The sequence below is a fragment of the Antedon mediterranea genome, chromosome 9, assembly GCF_964355755.1.
Source record: "Antedon mediterranea chromosome 9, ecAntMedi1.1, whole genome shotgun sequence".
NCBI lineage: Eukaryota > Metazoa > Echinodermata > Crinoidea > Comatulida > Antedonidae > Antedon > Antedon mediterranea.
This window is the reverse complement of record NC_092678.1, coordinates 121,614-140,461: the sequence shown is the minus strand read 5'-3', so window position 1 is coordinate 140,461 and position 18,848 is coordinate 121,614. Positions and strand designations below refer to the sequence as shown.

At 33.5% G+C, this 18,848-nt stretch overlaps 4 protein-coding genes across 9 annotated transcripts; 3 read left to right on the top strand and 1 right to left on the bottom strand.

The window, feature by feature from the left end:
• The first annotated feature begins 1,120 nt into the window (after positions 1 to 1,120).
• Positions 1,121 to 6,385, top strand: LOC140059596 (DNA-binding protein P3A2-like). Of its 5 annotated transcripts, none has more exons than XM_072105565.1 (8): positions 1,121 to 1,302; positions 3,044 to 3,173; positions 3,704 to 3,818; positions 3,930 to 4,056; positions 4,268 to 4,576; positions 4,692 to 4,919; positions 5,139 to 5,442; positions 5,555 to 6,385. In XM_072105565.1, the coding sequence occupies exons 2-8, from the start codon at positions 3,062 to 3,064 to the stop codon at positions 5,812 to 5,814; spliced, it is 1,455 nt and encodes a 484-aa protein (XP_071961666.1). In that variant the 5' UTR covers positions 1,121 to 1,302; positions 3,044 to 3,061; the 3' UTR covers positions 5,815 to 6,385. The 5 variants fall into 5 exon arrangements, with proteins under 5 accessions (XP_071961666.1, XP_071961667.1, XP_071961665.1 ...); XM_072105566.1 differs by having other exon boundaries at positions 1,121 to 1,366; positions 3,049 to 3,173; XM_072105564.1 differs by having other exon boundaries at positions 1,121 to 1,366.
• A 178-nt stretch (positions 6,386 to 6,563) lies between these two features.
• LOC140059315 (uncharacterized) lies at positions 6,564 to 10,344 on the bottom strand. Its single transcript, XM_072105191.1, has 6 exons — positions 10,193 to 10,344; positions 9,629 to 9,863; positions 9,079 to 9,434; positions 8,948 to 8,984; positions 7,725 to 8,732; positions 6,564 to 6,664 (listed from the first exon to the last, which is right to left on the bottom strand). Exons 2-6 carry the CDS (start codon positions 9,861 to 9,863, stop codon positions 6,564 to 6,566), a joined length of 1,737 nt encoding a protein of 578 aa, XP_071961292.1. The 5' UTR covers positions 10,193 to 10,344.
• Positions 10,345 to 10,404: 60 nt separating this feature from the next.
• On the top strand, positions 10,405 to 15,023 carry LOC140059597 (protein cereblon-like). The gene is made up of 10 exons (XM_072105569.1): positions 10,405 to 10,479; positions 10,899 to 11,035; positions 11,181 to 11,383; positions 12,070 to 12,222; positions 12,327 to 12,528; positions 12,631 to 12,718; positions 12,800 to 12,915; positions 13,904 to 13,965; positions 14,052 to 14,183; positions 14,361 to 15,023. The coding sequence occupies exons 1-10, from the start codon at positions 10,434 to 10,436 to the stop codon at positions 14,533 to 14,535; spliced, it is 1,314 nt and encodes a 437-aa protein (XP_071961670.1). The 5' UTR covers positions 10,405 to 10,433; the 3' UTR covers positions 14,536 to 15,023.
• A 280-nt stretch (positions 15,024 to 15,303) lies between these two features.
• On the top strand, positions 15,304 to 18,507 carry LOC140058865 (tRNA methyltransferase 10 homolog C-like). 2 transcript variants are annotated; one of them, XM_072104630.1, is made up of 2 exons: positions 15,304 to 15,389; positions 17,246 to 18,507. In XM_072104630.1, exon 2 carries the CDS (start codon positions 17,252 to 17,254, stop codon positions 18,422 to 18,424), a length of 1,173 nt encoding a protein of 390 aa, XP_071960731.1. In that variant the 5' UTR covers positions 15,304 to 15,389; positions 17,246 to 17,251; the 3' UTR covers positions 18,425 to 18,507. The 2 variants fall into 2 exon arrangements, with proteins under 2 accessions (XP_071960731.1, XP_071960732.1); XM_072104631.1 differs by lacking the exon at positions 15,304 to 15,389 and adding an exon at positions 15,536 to 15,650.
• The last annotated feature ends 341 nt before the right edge of the window (positions 18,508 to 18,848 follow it).

The following is an 18,848-nucleotide window of genomic DNA, read 5'->3' as shown; positions in this document are numbered from 1 at the left end:
GACGTCATATTTAAGTTCTTTTTATTTTGACATTGTTCTTGTTTTATAGGTTGGTAAGAAAGGATATAGTAAAAGTGCAAAAGCTCGACCAAGAGGAAGAAGCAGAAGTCGAAGTCCAAGTAAAAAGGGAAAGAAAAAATCCAAATCTGCCTCACCAAGACCTGCAGCAGCTAAACCCATAGATTTAATGAGTCCTGCTGCAATGACTAATGCATATTACATAGCACATGGTCCAGTTGAATTTCTAGCATTTCGGGGTTTTGCATGGCCAGATGCACCAAAGAAAAAAAAAGGAAAAGGAAAGAAAAAGAAGAAAAAAAAGTAAAGCGTTTCAAGAACAACAAATGATGTGCTAAACTGCTATGAATTTTATGCCAAAATTATCAGCATGCAGGAATGTCTTTTTAAAAGGAACTTCCAACAACAATTAAGTCAAGATGTGAAGGAGCAGGAGGTCGTAGGCCGCGGTGCTAATCTTCAGGTCATTATAGAACGTACAATAAGACCAGCTAGGTCGCTGACGTGACAATAAGACCACCTAGGTCACTGGCAATAAGGCTAGCTCGGTCGCTGACAGTTTTTCCCCCTTGTTGTCGGTATCATTGAACTTTTACCAAAACTCAATTTCTTTGAACTTGCTTAGATAAAACCACTGAACTATTGAAAAATACTATGCATAAAACCAAACAGAACAGTTTTTTTACCAATTTTTTTTTTCTATTCGCATGGCCCTTTTAAAGAAGCTGAAATAAGAAATTTTATTTTGCAAATACTGAGTATACAGTACCAATATTTCTTTTCATATGTGTGTTGCTAACGATAACAATATTTTTACCTTTTCATAAATATTATTACTATGTTTTCTTATTTGGATTTGCTGTGCAATTAAATTTTAAATAAATTAAAAAAACTACTAAGCCTGAATTGTGTGTCATTTCTTAAATTCAAAAGCATCAGAGACATGATAATTTTTTTTTTAATAAGTTGATGAGACATGTTTTTTTTCCAATTACATTGAGTGGGAACATCGAGTGCTACAATACTGTACAGTCAGTATTATCAATTAAATTCAATTAAAAATGAGTAATATACAGGGCTAGTCTCCTCCTTGTTATTTACTTTTCCATTGTTTTTATTTTGTACGCCTTTGCTATATGTACGCCCTCATTAGTTTGTTCACCATGATTTTTTTGGGAAGCGTGCCAAGCCCATTCCGCGCTTTTTGTGCATCGACGAACCAGGCTTGCTGTTGCTCAGAACCGTTGTGTTTTCGACTATTTCGCGCAGCCCTTTACGAAAAGGGTAAGGGTTTTATATCATTGAATTTCTTCGCAGATACATTTATTACACTTCTACATATTTTGTTGTAAGTTAATTTAATCATGATTTTGCACTTTCGTAAAATGTTATCTTTTATCGGTTCCAAATCTAGTAAAAATAACAATATTTTTAGGAGAATTAATATTTTTTTATTTGCGCAGACTCAGTAAGGTTTTCGTATTTTTGTATCTATGTACTGTATATTTTATTCAACTTTGCTGTAATACTGGTTATCCAAATAAAATATTTCCGATTCTATATGAATGTTAGATAATTCATTGTGAATAAGGTTGATAGATTGAAATATATTAAAATATGGAAATCGTTGTATTTTTTAGTTAATCAAATGCAATTTATCAAAACATGACGTCGATATCCACCGCGCAGTCGCATTCGTCCGACATTTTGGAAGAAAAAAAACCACAATTTTAAAAATTATTCCAACTTCATTTTTATCCGTTTTTCGTGTCCAGATGATTTTTAAAATGAAACTAATGTCTTCCAAAAGATATAAAGCACATTTATCGAGTGAATGTTATGATAAAAATCCTTTAAACTGCGAGTAAAACACATTTCAAAGAAGGCTTTCGCCATTCCCGCACGGTGTAAGCTCGGATCAACCCAAGCGACTTCGATAGCTAGCGGAGTCTGCGTGATGGAAGCATTTTTTGCGCAGTCGCATGCAGAACAAAAGCAGATATTCTGCGCTAACTATTGCTTGTTTTAGTACTCTTATGCCCATATCCGATAGTATAACTGTTGTGGAAACATGTTAACCTATTCAAGTCATAATATGCCTGTGCATACAGTGAAAACAAATGTTTGTTTTTGTTACAACATTTTGTCAAACACAAAGTGCCCACACGTTTCCACAACAAAGACTATAGGCCTAGATATAGGCTAGGCCTATCTAATGGTTGTAGCGAAAATCCCATCTATCAACAAGACTAGAGGCCTCGTGTCCCCTCCTTGGTGGCTTCTACACAGCCAGCCGGCCAGAGGCCGTGAGAGTCTGATTGGCCCCATAGATTTCAATTTTCAACCCTAAATTTTTAGAAACCTAAACATAACAAGGTATCAGATTGAAGGGGTATGTACTACTACTGTAATACAAAATATACATTGATTGTTAGTAGAATACCACATTACATAATAATTAATATAAACACCAGGGAATAATTTTGCCAGTGTAGCATAGCAAAAAGCTATACAAAACAACCTTTTTGCTACAGATTTTTAAATTTGTGTAGCAAAAAATACAATACAATACAAAACTATGTTTCTCGACTCAAAAATCAGTTTGATTAGCAATATTGCTAAACAAAATTTAAAAATGAAATTTTCCCCTGAAACACTGATATATATTAATTATTATTTATATATTATTATTATTAATTACAGTATTATAATAAATTTAAGTCTTGACTAGCCTTTATTTGAAATCTAAACACTATTTAACTTTATTCTAAATATTATTTCTTCATGACCTTGGCTTATTGATTGATAATAAGTACTTACTTACAGTATGACATGATGTAATATACAGTAGAATATTAATAATCAAATATCGTCTTTCAAATTTTTTACAATTTTTTTTTTATTTCATCAAGACCAACAGCAACGAATGTTGCCACTTAAAGGTATGAAACAGGAAACTGGACAATGACATATTTGTTTGGTTTAAGCATTCTTCACAATTTATTGATTTTGTTTAATGTTCTAGTTTAGATAAATTTACAAGATGATGTTGAACGATGATATGAGTGAGCCATCGTCGCCTGAAACAGCTTTTGATGATCCAGAGTTGATCGCTGGTATGACGGATGAAGTGACATCACAGTTGGCACATGCAGGTATACAGTCGTGGGACTAACTTTCATTCTAGAAATTAGCTAAACATTAATTAGTTTGCATGTGATGAGTATATTACATTTGAGGCTGACTTGCAATTTGTTTTGGGTCTATCGGTAGATTGACTGGACTATAAACATTTAGTTTGCATGTGATGAGTATATTACATTTGAGGCTGACTTGCAATTTGTTTTGGGTCTATCGGTAGATTGACTGGACTAAAAACATTTAGTTTGCATGTGATGAGTATATTACATTTGAGGCTGACTTGCAATTTGTTTTGGGTCTATCGGTAGATTGACTGGACTATAAACATTTAGTTTGCATGTGATGAGTATATTACATTTGAGGCTGACTTGCGTGTAGCATACCATGGAGCTTCAATCTACGATTTTGCTCTGATGCGTTTTATTTGAAATCTGCCTGAATAATAAAATAATCTAAATAATTAAAAATAACAATTATTAGAAAAAAATAATAAAGTATTCACAAGACATTGCAAAATAAAATATTTTCTTTAATTGATTTACAGGTCCTATAGGTGTAGCAGCTGCTGCTGCCATAGCAACAGGGAAGAAAAGGAAGCGCCCTCACTCTTTTGAAACAAACCCTTCAGTTCGACGTAGACAGCAAACTAGACTACTGAGGTAATTACACTTTTGAATTAAACTAAATATAGTTTGAATACAGATAATTCATTTTACAGAACGAAACTTGTAACATAACAATATTATTAAATTATGTTTTGTTTTCTTTAGAAAACTGCGAGCTACAATAGATGAATACACAACAAGAGTGGGACAACAGGCTGTAATAATCTGTTGCGTTCCTGGTAAAGGAGAAAAGACTTTCAAAGTGTCTGGTTCGTGTCCGTTGGAAGGTGTTGTAAGTGAAATTAATATTTCAAAAGTCATAAAACATAATATTGACAACATTTTCTTGATCATGAACACAATTTTTAAAAAGTTGAATTTCATTTCAAGTAACATTTATTTCTTCTTCTTTTAAATAAAACATTTTACAAAAAAATAAAGAATTAAAATAAATAATATACTTCTGCTTCAAAAAATTAAACATCAAATTGTTTATTTTTCAGATTCGTAATTGTCGGACAGTGATTATGCAAGATTTGGAAGGTGCTTTAGCTCAACAGGCTCCAGCTCCACCTCCAGAAAATACAAACTTACATGAACTACCACCACTAGTCATTGATGGTATCCCCACACCTGTGGACAAAATGACACAAGCCCAGCTTAGGGGATTTATACCTCTGATGCTCAAGTATTCAACTGGAAGGGGCAAACCTGGTTGGGGAAAGGAGACATGTAAACCTGTTTGGTGGCCGTCAGATTTACCTTGGGCTAATGTAAGAAGTGATGTCCGATGCGAGGAAGAAAAACAAAAGGTACTAACTTTTACTTCTAATAAGTCTTGTTAAAACTCAAATTTTAAAATGTCAATTTAAATTGAAAGAGATAATTTTCAAGATTATTATTAACTGTATTTATTTTTGGATACAGGTGACTTGGACTCATGCACTGCGTACAATTGTCAAAAACTGTTACAAACATCATGGCCGTGAAGATTTGTTGCCAGATTTTCAAGAAACTGATCAACAGCATCACCACCACCACCATCAACTCATACCATCACATACTGTTGTACAAACTATTAATAACGCTGATGGAACACTTTCACTTATACAAGTTGATACAGGAAACACAGTAGCTACTCTTACGGATGTCTCGGTTAGTTTTACTTTACAAAAAAAAGCAAATAATTCTACTGTATTTTGTACTAATTTGTTAATGTAGCATACATTATTTTTGTTTTAACCTGATAATATTGCCATTCAAATCATTAAATGCTTGATAAATTTGATCATTTGGAAATCAGTTACTTTATTATTAATGTATGTAAATGTGTAGTACAATTTGTTGTTAAACTAAAATAAACGTATTTTACAGCAAGTGCAACAGATCCAGCATGTACAGCAACTAAGCCAAGTGCAGCAACTTGGACACTTACAACATGTACAACAAGTATTAATACAACAAGCTCCACTTCAAACACATACAAGCATGGGAGTAAGCCAACAAGCTGAGGCTACACAAGCAGTTCAAACTCTTGCTGAAGTAGCCGCTGCTACACAAAATGGTACACCTGTATCGGTACAGATGAACAGTGATGGTGGTCACACAGTAGCAACGCTCACTGAGGCTACACTGTCAGATGGAGGCCAGCTTATGCTTTCTGCTGGCCCAGCACAAAGTGAGTTCATCATTCAAAATATTTGAATGCTACCATAACTAGTAGAAACACTTCTAAGTAGTTCACGACGGATAACTGATTTGACATTAATGGTAATTATGTTTTTGTGTAGGTATTGTGATCCCTGCATCAATATACCCAGTGTCAACTATCAACGAACAAATGCAGATACACCAACAACACCAACAAACTATACAAACAATAGCAGCAAGTGAAGTTAATACACTGACAGTACAAGCAGAACAAACTGCTCATCATCATCAACAACAACAACAACAACAACAACATAGCAATCCTAATGTGCCTGTTGCTTCACAAGCTGTGGAAGTTGTAACATTACAAGACACACCGGTGGTAGAACAACAACAATAAAACATTTACTGTTAAATAGTATAGTACTGTATATAGTAAGAATGTTATACTGTAATATTGTTATCTGCACATTGTTAAATCAACTGCTTCTTGTTGCATTATTGAGTTTTGATACTTTTCACAAAGTGTCTGCATTTTATATTGTGATTGGGGAAAGAAGGCAGTAACCTGTCGTTTTTAAATAAATTAACTCTAGCACATCATTTATTAAAAGGCATTGTTTGTGTACATACATTTGTCAAAATTATTGTCAATATAAAGTTTCCAATTATGCAGTTAAATATTATGATACAATGTGTAAATGATGGATTTGTGTAGGTGTTTTGATGCTAAACAGTCAATCTTACAATACTGTACATGTTTTACATCGATGGGTTTTAAATTGTGTACACATTGAGAAAAAAATACAAGGAAATCATTTGATTTAAATTTAATTTCAAGTTATAAAGTAGAGAATAATTGTTAATAATTATTGCTTTTAATAAATGTTCTTTGATATATAACATAAAATATAATAATGGATTCTATATAAACATGTTTCTATTATTTAATTTCCCACATTGTGAAAATTAACTAAAATATCACACCATTTTGTTACATACTGTATTAAATAAAACCTTTTTTAAATAATAATTAAATTCTTTGGAATTGCAATATTGTTTATAATATTTACTTGTAAATTTACCTCATTATTACTATATTTATTGCGATTTTTTCATGAAAGCTAAGGCACAATATGTAATGATTTACTATGTACACTTGGTGTATGTTAAAACTTGGTTTCCATTACGCTCCGTTACGGTACGACAGCTTCTACTACTAGAACCAGCAAAACTATTTGAAAATTCACCTGAAATAACAAGTTTTAAAAATGAACACAATGAATTATTTAAAGATGTATTGTCCCTTTGACTAATTCCAAAAAAAAAAAAAATAAAAGATTTCGAAAAAAGGTGAGTCATTTTGAAGTATCATAATAGTTATTAACTATCACCAAAAAGTTTTCGAAAAAAAAAAAATTTAACTGAAATACTGACGTTTTTTTGTTAAAAAGATAACTTTGACTTCCAGTCAAAGTTTTCAATCAAAACATATCCCATAATGAAACGCACTTGTTTGGCTACTCTGTATGCATAATCATAAAACTTCCTCATGATCTGTGTGAAAATACCTTCTTAACCGTGACGAGTTGTAAACAATCCTAATTTCGCATATGCATAATGCGTACTCATGGTTTGAAATCTTTGTTTACTTTCGCTCGTGACGATTTTCCAGATAAATGTAATTAAACTAATTTACCTGTTAATTACGTAAACTTGTTTTTTTTGGCTCGAATTTTCGACTTAAAGTGATTAACTTTAATATTACTTTGATATGGCCACTTTAAATTTAGAATATTTTGACTTTAATTTTTGTGTGTTTCAAGGGACAATACATCTTTAAATAGAAATAAGCTTTTATAACTTTTTTGCTATACATACACTAAAAAATAACTCACAAAAATGCAATTTAACATATAAAACATAAAGGTGCATTAAAAAAGGAATAGAGATAAAGTTATAGGGTGCCATGCATATCGGTAAAAATCAGTGAATATTTAACAGCCACTTAAGTTACTGATTAACCATCCACTACACAGAAAATGGATTGTGGAACAGGGATACAAATTGGACGGTTCATTTTACATTGTCGGATAAGGGTATAAAATGGACGGATTGATTGAAAATAAGTTACGGAATAAAGATATAAGATGGATGGATTAAAATAAATGAAAGCATAGAACACAGAAGTATGTACACTATAAATAAATGAATACCTGCCGCCGGGGGTTGTATCATGTTTAGAAAAAACGTTGGCTGAATGTTTGTATCTATTTTCAATAATAGGAGAGTTGCAAAATAAAATCTGACCGTTGCCATCTTTATAACCAGTTGGTTCAACACAATTCCTTGATCCTTCAAAATATAGTTTTTCAGAATATATAATTTGTTTGTTAGGCTTTTTCTTTATTCCTTCATGTTGTTTCTGCCTGTTCTTGTGGGCATTGTGTCTAGTAGTATGTACTGTTTTTATAGTGGATTGGTTTCTATCTTTCTCAAATTTATTAGTATTCTCACTTTCTTGTTCACTAGCTGCTTCAGGAACCTTTGAATAATTCTTTAAAGGTTTCTTTTTCAAGGGAACTTTCAATTTGTGTTTCAACCGGTTATGATTCATTGTTTTAACATCTTTATTCTTTTCATCTTCAGGCTGTCCTTTTGCGCCCTTCCTTCTGTTTTTGTGTTTCTTTAAAATACTATTAACTGTTGAACTATGCAATGCTTCATGTCTTTTTTGATTTAAACTGCTTTTTAGATTTTGGCTTTGTGATGCATTTTTTGGATTATTTTTACCAGTTTTCTGTTCTTTATTTTTGTCCATTGTTTTTTCCTTAAAAAGTCTGTTGTTATCTTTTGGCACCTTGCTTTGAGGGTTGTTACTAGTAGTTTTAGAAGTGATTGTAGTATGCTTCTTGCCGTCTTTATCTACAGTAGTTGAACTAGTAACGTCAGATTCGCCCTTCAGTTTAGCTAATTTTTCTTTGAATGCCGCCCTCATTCGGTCGAACTCTGCCTTGAATTCATCTTTTGAAAGTATCCCTTTTTTAGGCTTTGTTGTTTTTTCAGGTTGTGGTGGTGGTGGTGTGGGAGGTGGCTTAGGGGGAGGCGGCTTAGGGGGAGGCGGCTTAGGGGGAGGCGGCTTCGGAGCTTCCTTTTTTACCAGTGGCGGCTTTGGCGTTTCTTTTTTCTTTACCGGTGGTGGCTTTGCGTCTTTCTGTTTTGTTTTATCTTTTTTATTGTTTTTTTTCATCATTTTTGATACCATTACTAAAATTCTTGATTTGGCTTGGTGTGAGTCGTGAGTGTGAAGATGTTTAGCTGAGGATGTTAATGTGGGGAAAATGAGGGAGGGAATACGGTGATGACAATAGGGAAAGTGTGGGTGCACAAGTGTTAGTTAGTGTTAGTTAGTATATTAAATAATGACAACTGAAAACAAATAAAATAGAACACAAAAACTAAAATATTGTTACAATTATTTGTTTGTTAATTCAAATACATGTTATATTTTTTAAAGTTGACGTAATTCTTACCAAACATGTGGGCTTGACCGCTCATAAACGAGTTCGCCTGAAATGAAATATGAAGTGTTTTTATTCATGCAGCCCTGAAAATCCTTGCAATAATGTTGCAATAAAAAATTAATTTTACTAGAAATAATTACCTTTTTTTTACCAGCTGAACCAAAAGCACCAAAGCCGTCAAAATTGGCTCCAGCTCCTCCCATATCCTTGAACATATTATTCAACATGTCTTTCATTGTACTGTCGGAATCAAAGTCATCCCAAAGACCGTCAAAAATTGAATTAAATTTATGACCACTTTTCTTATTTTGCTTTGCATTTTTTCTTTTACCAAATCGGACTGTATCATCAAAGTTTTTGAAGAACTCATTGTAATTAAACTTTGACTCTTGACCTCCAGAGTGACTTCCGCCTCCTTTAGTATGACTTTCATAGTGACTGGCTCCCAGCTGATCATACTGTTTGCGTTTTTCTGGATCATAAAGAACTTCATATGCTAAAAGAAAAATATGTATATTTTGTAATAGATGTATGACAAATAAATACTAATAAATATATGTTTATAAATCAATGGAATGTAATTTTAATTACTTTACAAAGAATAAAACTGAAACCTCATAATAACAAGCTTAGATACTGTATTAATATAATGACAATATTGTGGAAATTCTTCTAATTTATTTAACAAACCTTTTGCTATTTCAACAAACTTCTTTTCTGCATCAGGATCTTTATTTTTGTCTGGATGATATTTGATGGCTAGTTTTCTGAAAGCCTTTTTAATTTCTTGTTGAGATGCTTTTTTATCAACTTCAAGTATTTTATAATAATCTTTAGCTTTTTTAGCTAATACTCCAAAGAAACATATAATTGCGATAATAAATACAATGTATTTTATTTTGTGCATCTTTGATGTTAGCACCATCTGAAAAAAAAAAACAAGCAAAAACAACTCCACAAAAGCACAAAATGGTAATGATTTAATAATTAATAACATTACGGGTACATTCTGGGTGAAATTGAATACTGTAAATAAATAGAGTAGTTTTCTACTCGTGGCAGTGTAGTAGGCCTACCTACCAATTGCTGCTGGTTGTTGGTGATAGTTAAAAGTACTGGTACGTTTGGGCAATGACCATGTGTAAATAGTAGTAGTAGGCCTACTGCTGTTCATCTTCTCCCTGAGATTTGTTGTTTTAATGTAGCCTCTATTATTAGTTTTCTTCCATAAATAACTAATGTTAATGTGCCTACCTGATATAATGTACACGTGGTCAGTTACCAATTAATATCAAATAATCTCGATCAATATTTTTTTCCAAACAGCTGCATACTTCGTACAGTACTATTCTATACTAAACAGTGCCGCAGATTTGTTTGTTTATAATTGAGTGTGGTAATTCCCCTTTTTTCTATTAACAACACTGCGTGTAACCTGATTGGTTGGGAGAATTTCAGTTCCCGCCCATTGACATTTGACCTGAGCAAAGTAAACATGGACGAAGTACATGACGAAGGTTTTGATTCTTCCTCTGACAGTGGTAAAGTTAACTTTTATTAATATTAAATGCAACTTGCTAATATCTGTTCTTTAAAAAGATAAGCTATTAATATAAATTGATGGTTAATTTTGATAAAAATCTTGCCTCTTCTTTCATATACAAAGGCTAGGCTAGGCCTAAACTAGGCCTAGGCCTACTAGGCCTAGGCCTGTACTATCTAGTAGTAGGCCTAGCTTAGCTAGGCCTAACTTGCTAGCAGCTCGTCGGGTATGCAGCCTAGCTAGCCCTGCCTATCTACTGGGAATTCCCCGGATGGTGGTAAAACGATTTAGGCTGGAGCAACAGCAAGATGTGTTTGCAACATTATTATGTAATGTAACTTATTATAGCTTATTTGTGTATATAGAAGTATTAATTAAGTAATTAATAATGAATGTATGTATTGAATAATTGTTTAGAACCAGAAGCTCAAGAAAATATTGAAATGAATATAAATGATTGGAGGATAAACATTAGGGGAGTTGAAGATCATGAAAAAGTGAAAAAAAGACCAGCTAAATTCAATTTTGACCCATCACTTCCTACGGCTCATTCTGTAAGTACATACTTACTATTTAAGTCTTCTATTAGGCTATTTTACATTACTTCTAAACTATTCTAATGGTGGAGTGTAATTTTATCACCATTTATGCATTCTGAATCTGAAGATAATTGATGAATATTTTCTCTTTTTTTTACAGTATTTGGGAAATGATTTAGAAGAATACAGTGGTCGTACAATCCATGATGATGAAAGTTATGTAACACTTCCTCTGATGCCTCTCAATAATGTTGTACTCATCCCTGGTCAAACCATTCCATTACAACTCCTTGATCCAAGAAAGATCTCAATGATGAGACATGTGTTACAGAAGGACCGTACATTTGGCGTTGTGAGTGTTGGGTAAGTGGTCATTTGTAAATGATTATGACATGTGTTACAGAAGGACTGTACATTTGACGTTGTGAGTGTTAGGTAAGTGGTCATTTGTAAATGATTATGACATGTGTTACAGAAGGACCGTACTTTTGACGTTGTCATTGTTGGGTAAGGTGTCATTTGTAAATGATTATGACATGTGCTTCAGAAGGACCGTACATTTGACGCTGTGAGTGTTGGGTAAGTTGTCATTTGTAAATGATTATGATATGTGCTTCAGAAGGACCGTACATTTGGCGTTGTGAGTGTCGGATAAGTTGTTACTTGTAAATGATTATGACTTGTGCTTCAGAAGGACCGTACATTTGACGCTGTGAGTGTTGGGTAAGTTGTCATTTGTAAATGATTATGACATGTGCTTCAGAAGGATCGTACATTTGGCGTTGTGAGTTTTGGATAAGTTGTCATTTGTAAATGATTATGACATGTGCTTCAGAAGGACCGTATATTTGACGTTGTCAGTGTTGGGTAAGTTGTTACTTGTAAATGATTATGACATGTGCTTCAGAAGGACCGTACATTTGGTGTTGTGAGTGTTGGGTAAGTTGTTACTTGTAAATGATTATTATATAAAAGAATGATCATTATTTTATTTCATATTGACTTGTTTACTCCTTGGATTTTACAATGCTACTCTCTTGCGTTTTTAGACAAGATTTTGAGCAAGGTGTTGCATCAGTTGGAACAACGGCTGAGATTTATAGTGTAAAAGAAAATGATGAAAATGGTTTAGAAAATATGAAGATCAAAGCAATGGGAAGACAGCGATTTAAAATTATGGATATTAGTAGACAAACAGATGGGTAAATATCTTGCTGTTTATAATTAAATAAAGACACCTAAAAAACTAAATTTATTCTTAAATAATCATAAAAGTTATTAACAACAGTTGTATTCATGTTTTCAGGAACATGGTTGCTAAGGTACAGATTCTTCCAGACAAAGAAATTCTAGATCCTTTACATGGTGCGAGGATGAATTCATATTACAAACAGAGGGCGCTTTTACCGCATAAACAAACTATTTTCGATTCAAGAAGGAGAAAAAATAAGTTGTTTGAGTCACAGTTTACATGGTGGCCTCCTTGGGTATACCAGATGTACGATTCTGTAAGTTTATTGTCTGGTTGATACTGATTGTTGTCAGGTCGTAAAAATTTACATTCTGCTGAGTATAATTTGATAGTGCATTATTTATACATTATTTATTAGGAATATCTAATGGCCTTGATAAAAGAAGAGTTACGGAGCTGGTACGAGGGATCTATTACATTTAGCACAATCCCAGAACGTCCGTCAGGTAAAACCTAATTGTTGTAATATTATTTTAAACTTCATTTTTTAATATGGATATTTAGATGAATGTTTCTTTCTTTTGTAGATTTTTCATTTTGGGTTGCCAGCAATATTCCAATTAATGACAGTCAGAGGTTGTTGTTACTGAAAGTGAACTCACCAATACAAAGAATGAGATGTGAGCTAGACTTACTAAAGAAGGTAGGTTGTGGTCTAGCAGAAGTAGTAGTGGTAGTGTTGTGAGCTTGACTTACTAAAGAAGGTAGGTTGTGGTCTAACAGAAGTAGTAGCAGTAGTGTTGTGAGCTTGACTTACTAAAGAAGGTAGGTTGTGGTCTAGCAGAAGTAGTAGTGGTAGTGTTGTGAGCTTGACTTACTAAAGAAGGTAGGTTGTGGTCTAACAGAAGTAGTAGTGGTAGTGATGTGAGCTTGACTTACTAAAGGAGGTAGGTTGTGGTCTAACAGAAGTAGTAGTGGTAGTGTTGTGAGCTTGACTTACTAAAGGAGGTAGGTTGTGGTCTAGAAGAAGTAGTAGTGGTAGTGTTGTGAGCTTGACTTACTAAAGGAGGTAGGTTGTGGTCTAACAGAAGTAGTAGTGGTAGTGTTGTGAGCTTGACTTACTAAAGGAGGTAGGTTGTGGTCTAGCAGAAGTAGTAGTGGTAGTGTTGTGAGCTTGACTTACTAAAGGAGGTAGGTTGTGGTCTAACAGAAGTAGTAGTGGTAGTGTTGTGAGCTTGACTTACTAAAGGAGGTAGGTTGTGGTCTAGCAGAAGTAGTAGTGGTAGTGTTGTGAGCTTGACTTACTAAAGGAGGTAGGTTGTGGTCTAGCAGAAGTAGTAGTGGTAGTGATGTGAGCTTGACTTACTAAAGAAGGTAGGTTGTGGTCTAACAGAAGTAGTAGTGGTAGTGTTGTGAGCTTGACTTACTAAAGGAGGTAGGTTGTGGTCTAGCAGAAGTAGTAGTGGTAGTGTTGTGAGCTTGACTTACTAAAGAAGGTAGGTTGTGGTCTAGCAGAAGTAGTAGCAGTAGTGTTGTGAGCTTGACTTACTAAAGAAGGTAGGTTGTGGTCTAGCAGAAGTAGTAGCAGTAGTGTTGTGAGCTTGACTTACTAAAGAAGGTAGGTTGTGGTCTAGCAGAAGTAGTAGCAGTAGTGTCAACTGTAGTTTAACATGTGTACTATCTTCTTTCAGTGTACATTACTATGTTGTAAGAGATGCGGTCACCAGATTGCAAACAAGTCTGATGTTTTTTGGTAAGTTTTAACATTTTATTAATATTTTCAGGTGATTACAAACAGAAAGTAAAATATAAATAATTTAATTATGTTTAATTTTGTAGTATGTCTCTTGATGGTCCCATGGCAGCTTATGTTAACCCTGGTGGCTATATTCATGAAACATTGACTCTTTATCGAGCTCAAAATCTCAACTTGATTGGTCGGCCCTCAAAAGAAAACAGCTGGTTTCCAGGGTATGTATAGATGTTAAACCTTACCTAATTATCAAGTCACAATACAGCACATATATGTAGGACTTATCTATAATTTAACAACAGAATCTACTGCAGTAGTGTACGTCATCAGAATCTACTGCAGTAGTGTACGTCATCATTGCGGTTAGGGTTTTCAGTGTTATCATTTCTTAATAGATATGCATGGACAATAATTCAGTGTCGACACTGCTCAAGTCATATGGGGTGGAAATTCAGTGCAACCAAGCGAAAGCTGAAGCCTGACAAGTTTTGGGGTCTGACCAGGTCCGCGTTGATGCCAAGTATGAGCAAAGAAGGAGGAGAGACAACTTCATGGCAGCCTATCTTATGAATGTGACATTTTGACATGCATACTAAGTGCATACTGTGTATACCAGCCAACATAAAAAAAAAACCTCACATGTTTTCCCCCTATAATAGACAAGATAATATATTGAAACATGTTGAGGGACACACAAGCTACGGCTTCTAAGTTCCAACATCAAGTATAATCAAGTATAAAGTATGTTTTACGCATTAGTTTCAGTAAATTTTAATATTTCTAAATAATTTGATTAATTTTTGATTTATCAGGCAGGCATAAATGTATGCGTTCTGCTAGTTGTAATAATGTTAACAATTAAAATTAGATTGTGCTAAAGTATACCTTCATCAAATATAATGATATATTCGAGTAGCCTATATACAGTAACACTATGGCAGGCCAAGACCAATTTATTCAACAGTTCATAGAAATCTAGCAAGTACAATTTTGCCCATTCATAAACTATGCTCATATTATTTTATCTGTATTTATGTAATATAATAAATGTTGATATCTCCATGGAGGTATAAATACCTCCATGATATCTCATAGATGTCGTGGATGTTGTGAATGCTTTCTGTCCTCCACATCAGTTTTCATAATCAAATTACAAGTTAATTTGAGAAAAAATCATTTTTGATAAAGGACGTCGGTGTAATGACGTAATGTTGGATCTACAAATAAAATTAAAATCTGTTCACAAAATCCCAAGTTATTACCAAAAATGTAACCCCTACCAACATTTTGCCTCTCCCTTTATATAAAAATCATAACAAAATATTATAGAGGGCAGTATACATTTTTTTTTAAAACATGTGCAGCACGGTGTTGGAAATTACAGTATTTTAACTGTTTCAAGTGGATCCATACAATAAAAAGAAGTGAGTTGTTTTACTGTATGAAAGTTAGTGTGGATGTATATCTAGGTACTCTATAATTAGGCCTACAAATACAATAAGGCGAAGCTAGGCCTACTTGTAGTGACCAGGCCGCGAGACCAGGCCTGGATTCCCGCCTGCCTAACCTAGATCAGAGTGAAACAGTAGTAGTAGAGTTAAGCAGGAGGTTGGTTGAGAAGTAAGGCCATCCTAAGTAGGCCTAGCCTAGGCTAGGCCTGAATACATAGCGTTTATCTACGCCTGGTATGGCCCGGTAGGCTTGGATGATTTAAAATGATATCAAGTGCATGTTAAGTGTTTAACTGTTTTATACATATATTTCTTTCCAGAAACAAATTTAAATCGGTTAAAATATTGTTCAACGCCACAAAACATCACTTATCACAGAGGGCGGTCTTCAGTTCTGATACAGTGCGGCCAGCGTAATTTTTTTTTCCAGGACGAACGTGGGCAGAAATCATGAATAATTCATGATTAATTATGACATAATAGGGAACATTATAGAGGGCGCTGTATAAGAATGCAGAGAGATTAAATAATAAGTGTAAACAACGTTTGCCAACCGAAATGTTTGGTCTAGTGGTAAAGGCTTTAACCTATTACGCTGAAGCCCTCGGTTCGAGGTCTTTCATGAACATGTTTTTTTTTAATAGTTGAGAGAGATTATTTAGAGGGTTAGGTTTAGTATATTTAGGAAGTAGATCAGCTATCTTTCAATTCTTTATAATAAAAATAATTAAAGATGTATTGTCCCTTGAAACACAAAAAAAAAAATGAAGGTCAAAATATTCTAAATTTAAAGTGGCCATATCAAAGTAATATTAAAGTTATTCACTTTAAGTCGAAAATTTAAGCCAAAACAACAAGTTTACGTAATTAACAGGTAAATTAATTTGATTACATTTCATCTGGAAAATCGTCACGAGCGAAAGTAAACAAAGATTTCAAACCATGAGTACGCATTATGCATATGCTAAATTAGGATTGTTTACAACTTGTCACGGTTAAGAAGGTATTTTCACACAGATCATGAAGAAGTTTTATGACTATGCATACAGAGTAGCCAAACAAGCGCGTTTCATTATGGGATATGTTTTGATTGAAAACTTTGACGTCAAAGTTATTTTTTTAACAAAAAAACGTCTGTATTTCAGTTAAATGATTTTTTTTTCGACAAATTTTTGGTGATAGTTAATAATTATTATGATACTTCAAAATGACCCCCCTTTTTTCGAAATCTGTTATTTTTTATTTTTTTGGAATTAGTCAAAGGGACAATACATCTTTAAGGTAATGAATTATTCATGACTTCTGCCCACGTTCGTCCTGGAAAAAAAGGTGGGAAGCCAAAAAAAAAAAAAAAAAAAAAAAAAAAAAGCTCTTCGGGTTTTCAGCCAAATTATGCTAGATTATGCCAGATTTTTTCGCAATTATTCCAGATAATATGCTAAATCGTGGTGAATATGTTGTATGTTTGCGTTTTTCAAATTATGCCAGATTATGCCAGATTTCCTAAAATTATGCCTAGCATAAATGCCAGATGGGTCAAAATTATGCCAGACGGCATAATTATGCCAGATTTGGCCACTAAGGTTCTGAATAAACCTAATCAATATTTTGACGTTTTTTTATATCAAAAATGTATATAATTTGAGCATATACTTGATAACATTTTATATCATAAAATTCTATGGGGCGATAGCTTAGTGTACCTAGGCTTAGTTTTATTAAGAAATTGCCCTTTTCATGACTAAACTGTCTGTGCATAATGAAAGTTGGAATTGCCATTGATTGGTTACCATGGTTATTCAATAATTATTTTTGCGTTAAATTCACAGATAGAAATGTATCACCTTTTGAAATTGGTAAGAAGCTTACCATCAGTGTGTAAAAACAGCGTTCCTGTATCAGTGAAGAATAAAACAAGTACGTTATGGATATCAGTGAGCCAATTTAAAAACAAACTTATCTATCAATCAAGATATTACTGTTCTATTACAAATGAATCTAGTAAAGAAACGTCTTATGATAGAGGACTTGAAGAGGCAAGAGAGTTAATAGAAGAAATGAGGCTTTCAGGCAGACAAGTCCCACAACAAATCAGTGATGCAGATTTAGAACATTTTGCTTCTATCAAATCTAAAAAGCAAAGGAAAAAGTTTATGACTTTCATGTATCGTAGAGAGTGTTTGCGACTGAAGGATAAGGAAAAGCGTCTTGAAAAACAGGAACAAAGAAAAATAGAATCCGAAGAAAGTAAGGAGTATGAAACACTAATAGAAAATAGGTTGTTCCTCAAAATGAATCCTAAACGTATTTTGGAGTCTGATAATTGGAAACTGTCACAAGGAATGAAATTTGGTCAGAATGTTGTGTTTGATTTTTGCTATGACCAGTATATGCAACGAAGAGATGCTATCAGCCTAAGTATGCAAATAAGTTATGTAATACATGAAAATAAGAAAGCTAAGGAGTCTTTTCACATACATTTTGTTAACCACCTAGAGGGTTCACTATCGCATAAAGAATTGGTGCGTACAACAACAAAGGACGTATACAATAAGATGATGGTGACAATGAATTCACAATCATTACTGGAAACATTTCCAAAAGAGGACATTATTTATCTGTCGCCAGATTCACCAAACATAATGCGCACATTTGATGACACTAAGACGTACGTTATTGGTGCTTTAGTTGATGCAACTCAAATACAAAAAGGATTGACTTTAGGTATTGCAAAAAGATTAAATGTTTCTCATGTACGATTACCAATTGATTACTACTTAAAGTGGGGAAGTGGTGGGAATAAGAATCTGACTTTAGATCAAGTAATTAAGATATTATCAGCAATGAAAGAAACAAATGATTGGAAAGAAGCTATGAAACATGTCCCTATTAGAAAACACACAGGAATGAAAACATGTGGCCAAAATCAACCAACATCCAGCGGACAGGAACCCGCAGCCAAAGACAACTTTATTTTTAGTCGGGCACTGAGACCAAAATATAAGTAGATAGCCAAAGTCTGAAACTAAAATCTGATAATGATTCATTCATACATTGTATTATGTTCCATCATAGAGTATGTGTGAATAAATAAAGCTCATTAATAATATTCTATTTTGACTTTTATGTTGGTTTTTGCTAGAAATGAGTTCATTATATTTATAATTAGACATTGGTTGGTTGTTTAGTTGGCAACCATGTCAGTAATTAGTACTAATTGAATACAAGCCTATTCACCAGTGTCTTTGTTTCTAACGAAAAGTGTGAAACATTTCAGTCATTTATTTCTCAAAGCCAACTGTCAATCAAGTCCTATTGTTTAATCTAACTAAAATAAAGTTTAGAATTAACTGAGCGAAATACTGTACTTGAAAATAAAGAGGGAGCAACAGAGGGCGTGCTATATAATATTGCGCATATTGAAGATACAAA